Source organism: Populus nigra, chromosome 10 (genome assembly GCF_951802175.1).
Source record: "Populus nigra chromosome 10, ddPopNigr1.1, whole genome shotgun sequence".
In the NCBI taxonomy this organism is placed as follows: domain Eukaryota; kingdom Viridiplantae; phylum Streptophyta; class Magnoliopsida; order Malpighiales; family Salicaceae; genus Populus; species Populus nigra.
The window spans coordinates 13,007,552-13,015,759 of NC_084861.1; the positions used below are offsets into that span (position 1 = coordinate 13,007,552).

The window sequence follows — 8,208 nt, forward strand, 5'->3', positions numbered from 1 at the left end:
GTTGAATAATTTAAACCATGTAATCTTTTGTTTCGTTTTCTCGTTTTTAATCCAAGTTTTTCACAGATAATAGTTCAATTTCTTCTGGATGTTCTGTAACTGATACAATTGAGGGGGGGAAATGATGAAGGAGAGTCGACAACGAAAAAGTAGAAATTTGAAAGCGGCAAAATATGAAAATAGAAAGGAGACGAGAAAAATAAATAAAATATGAGAGTTAAAATATTTTTGTCCCATGTTTAAATATTATTATCCTGTACTCAGAGACATTCTAAAAAATTCAAACATAAGAGGTGCCTTAAAAATTCTCTGTAATTACATCACTTTCTTCTTGAATGATTTGATTTTTTTTATAAATAAATTCGAGTTTTGTGCGGTGTCAATTGCTTGTTTTTTTGGTTATTTATTAATTGTCAAGTTTGGGTTTTGCGAGTGGTCGGAAAGTGCTTTCGCATGGCTCGGTTTGATACATTTTATTAGTTTTACCCCACCTAGATGTCAATTAGATTCTAGAAGCAATTATGCACTTACAATCCAACAAAATATTTTCCAGGGATGGATGCTGATGGATTCAAACACTGTGATATGTCCAGGGACTAGACCACGACCACATAACCCACCTAGGGACCAGTAAAATACGTCTGCAGGCTAAAACATCTGCACTGTACTATCTTCTTCATGACAACTAGTAGAATCTCCCACTATGAGAACTGATGAAGACTCTCTTGATCTGATCTAGGCCTCCACTTTGGCTGTCCTTGACTGAGGTATTGTGGCAAATGCCTTTGCTCGGTCGAACTGCTTGGACGACTTCCCTTTCTTTGCGTGCTCAAATTGTTGGGATGGCTTTCCTGTCTTGTGTTGGAGGGTTTGAAGCTGTGCTTGCGATTGAGAATACACAGACCTACTTATTTGTGATCGGGTCATAAGATGTTGGCCAGCGGTGTAGCTTGAGTTCCCAACAGGAGCTCTAACACGGTGGCCACCAGTATTGCTTGAGTTTCCAGCTGGTGTTCCTGCAATAAAACGTGATATTCGTGGCCTGACTAACGCTTCCAGGACAGAAAACCGATTCTGATTAACCAAGACAAGTTTAAGGTAGGTTGTTTGAATGGCTTCAGATATCTTCACCAGGTTTCCAGCACTAACAGCTCTCGCAGTGTTTTCTGGCTGCTCAAAGGGATCCTCAATCTAAAATAGCTTCTAATTTCTTCCGACTGTCCCGTGAATGGACAAATTCCTAGCTCTGTGGCCTTTGAACTTGTGTCATAGAACTGCAAATATAATTAAAGAGATGCGTTTTTTAGATTATTTAAGAAAGAAAACGATCAAATTATCGTTTGACAAAAATTATAAACAGAATTGTAATTCAGAAATTATTTTTATAAAAAAATTATAATAAAAATGGGTTAGTTGAACTTCTGGTTAAAATGATTTAAAATAATCTTTTTTATGAAAACAAAAGGTATAAGTTAGAATTTTGTTTTACATAACAACTTCTTATAAAATATATATTTCTTATAAAATATCTTACGGAGAAATGGGCTGATATAAACTATTTTACAATGAATTATTTAACTTAATTTATTCTTGAAAAATATTTTCAACTTATAAAATTTGATAAAATATTTTACAAGTACTAATACATTGATAATATTATTTAACTATTTTAATCAATAACATTATCATCTTACATCACGACATTTCCACAATTTATAACTACAACTCTATCACCCCACCATTATTATTACTCATTACTATAAAAATACATCTTTTTTATCAAAAAAATTAAAAAAAATGATAACTACAAATAAATTTGTAAAGGTTCTACAAAACATAAACTCTATCAAATGACACACAAGCTAACTATAGATATCTGTGAGTGTAGGGGACCAAAAACAAAGCAATTAGAAGCTTATTATTATTGAGTTTCATCTTTATTTTGCTTTTGCCTGCTGTTATCCCCCAATTGTTGTCGGCTTGGTGGCAGAAAAGACATCAACAACAAGAATCGTTCGCTATCATAAGGGGTTTCATCAAATTAGCAATGCTGATTTTGTTGGGATTACGAGTTGGATATCTAATTATCCAGACAATAATAATAGTATCTTGTACCTGAATCGGTGACTCACTTTTTCTAAGTAATGAGAAAGAGAAACGAAACATGCCACTAAAAGACTCTACTGAGACAAAGATAGGTTATCAAGAACATAGAGAAGGTAGGATGGGCAATTGGTTAGATCTAATATGGATCATACATGGACGATATTTGGAATCGGTGGCTCCAAATTATTATTTATCTTTTTGTTATTTCAAATAAAAATCTCAAAATCTATTGATAAACAACCTTTCAATAAAAAAAAAACTCTTTTTTCTTTCTATTACTTTTTTTTTCTTAGACTTTCTACTTACAAATCCTGATATGAATCTAGATAGTAAGAAAGATCATAATTTGTTGTAAATAAAAAAAAAGCAAATCAAATAAATAACAAGTAGAGCAGAGATTTTTACTTTTTTTTTTATTAGACATTTTAAAAGAACAAAGAAGTTATATCATTTCATGGTGGATCAGTGAATTATTGGGCCGAGCTGATTTGAACCAGCATAGGTATATTGCCAACAAATTTATAGTCCGTCCCCCATTAACCCCGCTCGGGCATCATACTAGGAAAAAAAAATTCCAGATTTATTAAGAATCCCTCAACAACTTTCTTTTATAATACCCTACCCCTGGGGGAATTCCGATCCCCGCTGATAAGTCAGCATAGTAATGGTGGTAATTTCTCGAACTGATAAGTGCACTTATTAGATAGACAAAAATCACATGGCTTGGCTGAAGCGGAGAATTATGCCCGTACTGGAAATGATGCCCTACCTAAATTGACAATGATATATGATGTATCAGGAGTTTTTGCTCTTCGATGAAATGCATTTATTACTAGAATCTGATGCTCCATAATTCACTTCTTAGATCGTTCAAATGCTTATTCCCCGTACAAGTTCACAGCATTGCCTATCCATAAGAAGATCACGAGTAGCATAAAACTAAAGTTAAGTTCAACATGTCAATTTCAGCACAAACCTGTTACGATTGTGGTCAGAATTCATGACAAGAGGCTTCAGAAATTTGACATCGTTTCATCTGATGTCTTAAATTTGATTTCCTTTTCCTTTTCTCCCCGTTGAGAATCAGAACATGCTGTCTTTTGGGAATGGGACACGATTCTGTTCAAAAATTAAACCCTCCTGGATAAATTGACAGTACAGTCGCTGTCTTTCGCAAACTGATCTTATCAGAATATCCGGTGCGGACAAGGACTACAGAGTATAGAGAATTAAAGGCGTCAAAGAGATACAAAGCTGAGGCAAGCAACAAGCAAACGGCAAGAGAAATATTGAGAACCTTTTTTCTACCGAACAACAGTATAAAGGAGGAATGATGCCATATTCCACGGCGTATGAAAATCTTGGACTGGGTTTTTTCGTTCGTTTTCGTTCTTTCTTTCTTTTCTTTTATTTTTGATGAATCAGAAGACAGTATTATTAGAAAAGCTTAAAGAAAACAACAATGGCCCGGAGTGTGCTCCTGATTTTAGCACGGTACAAGGAAATCCAAAACTCAAATGCTAATCTCAAAGAAAAAATGTGAATATCTTGTATTTACTTCTGCAGGAGATAAAGCTAAGGGCTCAATTGGTATTTTACGTGTTTTTATTTTATCTATATGTTTTCATATTAAAAACAGATTATTTTTTTGTTTTAATAAAAAATGTAAAATGTCCACCGTCGGTTGTCAGGGTTTTTTTAACACCAGAATAAAGCCATCTTCAGAACAAGAAAGTTTTATGATTCAAAGTTCTCAGAAGTTAAAAAACAAAAAGGAAAACGGCAAATAATACCAAGCAACCTCTTGAGTAATCCTGCTATTTGATGTTCAATTCAGCAGAGTCACACAATATGCTCATTGTTTCTCTTGAGCGCCGAATCCACAAAACTTTACACCACAGAGAAACATCATACAAGTAGTTGAACAGCAACCACATCTCTGATGTCGCGCATTCCTTTTTTATTGTGTTCATTACTGGAAACTTAATTTCGTGTGTGTGTGTGTGTGTGTGTATCATTGGCAGATTGTCACTTATGCAGAGAAAGGTGGCCGAACGTTGACCTCTCCTCCTGAGGTCTGGCTTTATAGTGACTGGCCACGAACTAGTGTTCTGAATGATAGTAATGCTATGAATATGAGCAATAGCGTCCCGTTATGGCCAACTTCCAGATGCCAAAGAGTGTACTCTGAGTCATCCAAAACAAGGCAAATGGCTGACCACTGATAGGTCTCCTCTCAAACAATAAGCTCTGTACTATCATGTTTCCAAAGTGCAGAAACGCGATGGAGACCCCTTTACCTAGCTAGCTAGCTAGCTTGTCATTTGGATCGGGATTTACTGTTTCCGGAGTTCATTTTAAAAAATATATTTTTTTTTAATTTATTAAAATAATATTTTCTCGTGATTTTATTTTTATTTTTTACACTATAAAATATATTAATTTAAATTTTTTCAAAAAAAAAAACAAAGGTGCAAGCACTATCCTGAACCGCCGGTACTAACATAAATGGCCCAGACTCATTCCGCACATCATGCGCTTGATTCACAAATCCAGTCAAAATAATTTACTTTTTTGAGCAAGTAAATTTACTTGCAAGAAATCAATTACCGAATGAGTGTCTGCAAGACAGGTTGTGCCATCATCATCAAATCAAAACCAAATCTAGGACAGCAGAGAGAACCGAGACAAAATGCTACGTGTCTGCTGATGATTGTATGTCCAGGTGAGCCCCCCACATCTTGTCAAGAATTTAGAATCAAATAATGGAACACGACATCCACCCTTCCATGTACCCCAGGAGGAACTTAATTATCATCTATCCATCCACAACATCCGCATTATCTCCGAAGTTGACCCCCTCCTCCTCTCTCATGTTAATTTTCCTTCCGGAAGTTAAAAAGGAGCATAATCAATCATAATTAACCGGGGAGTATTCTAAACCAACAACCGCACAAGATAAACATATCGCTGGTTTCCGGCGATAGCAATCGACAGAGAACCAGAGTTACATGCATGCACATCATTTTTAATCGGATCGGCGGATGCCTTCATCTCATCTATGAAGAAAGATGGTGGAAGAACCATCTCTTTGAATTGATTAGAAAAGATGAATTTTTTCCTTGGAACAAGAAATAATCATATTTTTCTTTAGGTCATCCCTGCCTCCTCATTTCTCAGACGTGGGGGGGAACAGAAAGCAATTTCACAGATATTCCTGGCGATTTAAAGGATATGATCAGACGTGGAACACTGGCACCAGGAATTTACAATCATAGAGCGAAAAAAGAATAATCAAAAAGGAAAATAAATGATTGATTCATCGAGGAATAAAGAGCCCCTTAGTTCTTATACACAAATTAGAACCACATTCAACCTCCTCGACCATGCATTCATATTCCTGCAAATTTTTGCAGCCTAGTATAGTAAAACTAACCATTCGTCAAGCTCAGGAGAAAAACCCATATAATTTCCTTTTCCCTTCCAAAAAGGAAACTGGAAAATACAATAAAAAAACCGAATGGCACTGCCCTCCGTATGTTTCTTTAACTGATCTAAATTACAACCTTTTTTTTTATCTACTATTGTACTGTTAATGTTGATTTCTTCTCAAATCCACAACAACAACACTAATATTGTCCGTGCTATGCCTAGCCAAGGCCAACTTAGTCAACAGAACTGACGCATCTGAGCAGGCCTTATCAGAGCTCCCAAGGGCGCCATTAGAACCTGGTGGTGAAGGTGGCTTTTGGGCACGGAGGCACATTCGCACAACCCCACAAGCAGTGTCATTTGACACCACATCCCACAGTCCATCACTTGCCAATATCAAACACTCATCCTCCTCCATCCGTTCCGTCACAGTCACTTCCGGTTCCGGTATGACGTAGGGCTTCAAGTAATTGTCACCTGATGACAAGCCAAAAAAAAGAGAGTAAATGAATCAAGCAGAAACCAGCCACAATTTGATGGGGGTGTAATGAATCAAGTGCGCAATGTTAATTACCTATGGCTCTAGACATGGCCAAAACACCAAGGACTCTTGGGCCATCCCAATAAATTACACGCCCACCAGCTTCTTGGATTCGAAGCAATTCATCTGGTCGATCAGGCTGTAATTACAAATATAAACAGAAGTTAGCAAAATAAAATCGAAATAAAATCTACATCATGATTAACAATAGTATTATAATTAGGTCCTAAGAATTAAAAATGTGCTCGGCACACGCCGATTCCTAAAAAGTTCCTTAGCTATCAACAATCAACAAAGCTAAAGCTCAAACCTTGACCCACATCCGCACGCCTAATTCTTTTAGTGGAAACAACATTTCGACTTGTTCTTTAACATGGTTGATAAATAATCACTCAAAAGAAAAACTAAAAGCATGGATCAATTTAAAGGAAATGATTAACCTCACCTTGTGATCAGAGGAGAGAGGAATAGCGACACCGTTTCGACAAAGCACGGCACGAGAATCGCCACAGTTCGAGACAATAATCTTCTCAGGCGTCACCACAGAAACCACAGCAGTAGATCCAACGGCGTCGCCTTGTGGCGTCTGTAACCCACACCTACAAGTAGAACTATTTTCTCCTTCAACGCACCAATTACCCACTTCTTTATCCATCTTTACAAAACTTCTCTCCATAGTTTCCTTCCATTCTACACTTTCTTCTTCTTTAAAACCTTCAACTTCTTGTTTTACTATCTCATGCAACCGATCTCTACACTTCATCGCCACCTAAATTAAAAATAACACACCAAAATCAGCACCATGAAATAACATGATAAAAAAAAAAAAAAACTGGAAAGCAATTTAAGGGAGGAAGTTCGCTCTTACATGTGAGCAACCATGACCGTCGAAAACACCAAAATACGAGGTGTTCTTTGTAGTAAAAGAAGTGTGTATCGAAACGGCGTCTTCCATATCTCTTCTTCTACCGCAAACAGAAGTCATGCCGAATTTAAGAGCTTCTTTCAATTTCACAGATTCTGGTTTCCTTGAATCCGAGATGCTATTGTTTTTATTTTCTTCAATTCTTTTGCAGTTTTCTACTGCGTTACCACAATCACGTGAGATGGGAATGGGAAACAACTCGAGTTTCTTCCTTTTCGCCGGAGCGATATCCAAAATCGTCGACGGTGGAACAGACACGTCGGAAACCAACCGGAGTTCTAATCTCCTGCGTCTTGATGCTCGTGACCTTGCCTCAACTGCTGCAGCTGCTTCATTCTCGGCAACAACTCCGCAGCAAATCCCAGCCATTAGTACAGATTCACAGGCAATAAAAATACTCAATGAGCAAAAACAAATCAACTATCTCCAAAATCCTCAAGTAATAATTAATTAAGGGGGGTAACAGAGAGAAATGAAAAGAGAGACGATAGATCTTTCTTGCACAGAGAGAGGAGCTATAAAATGACAACGAAAAGGAGGAGGGACTAAAAAAGCGAGATGTTTTCACCTGGGGGCCACGATGACATGACGGGCAGGACTGCCCGTCACCGTCACGGGCAAGAAGGATCCAACATGTACAGATGGTATGACATTGATCTACTGAATACGAAGGTGCTGATCTTCACCGTCCATTTTTCTCTTTCCTTGTAGTAATCACCACGTGTTAACCTTTCTATCGAAATATTGACGTGTCCCAATAGAATACGAACACGCGTTGTTGCAGCTACCTTTGTTTCCTGACACGCATGTGGTCCTGAAATCTTATTTTAAGTATGATTTTGTGTATTTTAATAAATTTAGTTTGCTACTGTTTAAACGGAGGTCTCGTTTTCTAATTGCAAAGATATCACTACGTGGCAGAGATCTTCGAATACGAGATTCGTGTCTGATTACTCTCTCTGCACACGCGCTCCGCGGGTTACGAGTAGGGACACGGGTAATAAGTGCACGGCCTTTTTTACGTTATTGCAATCTGCTGTCTTGGTGCCCTGCTCTTGGTTTTAGATCATGAGCCATGATCCCATGCGGCCACCGAAAAGAAGACGATGCTCTCATGTTGAAGAAACCTTCCCACGTGACACGTGGGTGATATTTTCATGGATGTCAATATTTTATTAGATCATCTTGTGTAATTAAATTTTTT

The 8,208-nt window shown here is 37.3% G+C and overlaps 1 protein-coding gene across 1 annotated transcript; it reads right to left on the reverse strand.

Annotated features, from left to right (window-relative positions):
• Window positions 1–5,397: 5,397 nt before the first annotated feature.
• On the reverse strand, window positions 5,398–7,527 carry LOC133705636 (protein phosphatase 2C 37-like). The gene is made up of 4 exons (XM_062130951.1): window positions 6,948–7,527; window positions 6,525–6,848; window positions 6,113–6,218; window positions 5,398–6,015 (listed from the first exon to the last, which is right to left on the reverse strand). Exons 1-4 carry the CDS (start codon window positions 7,371–7,373, stop codon window positions 5,699–5,701), a joined length of 1,173 nt encoding a protein of 390 aa, XP_061986935.1. The 5' UTR covers window positions 7,374–7,527; the 3' UTR covers window positions 5,398–5,698.
• Between the last annotated feature and the right edge of the window lie 681 nt (window positions 7,528–8,208).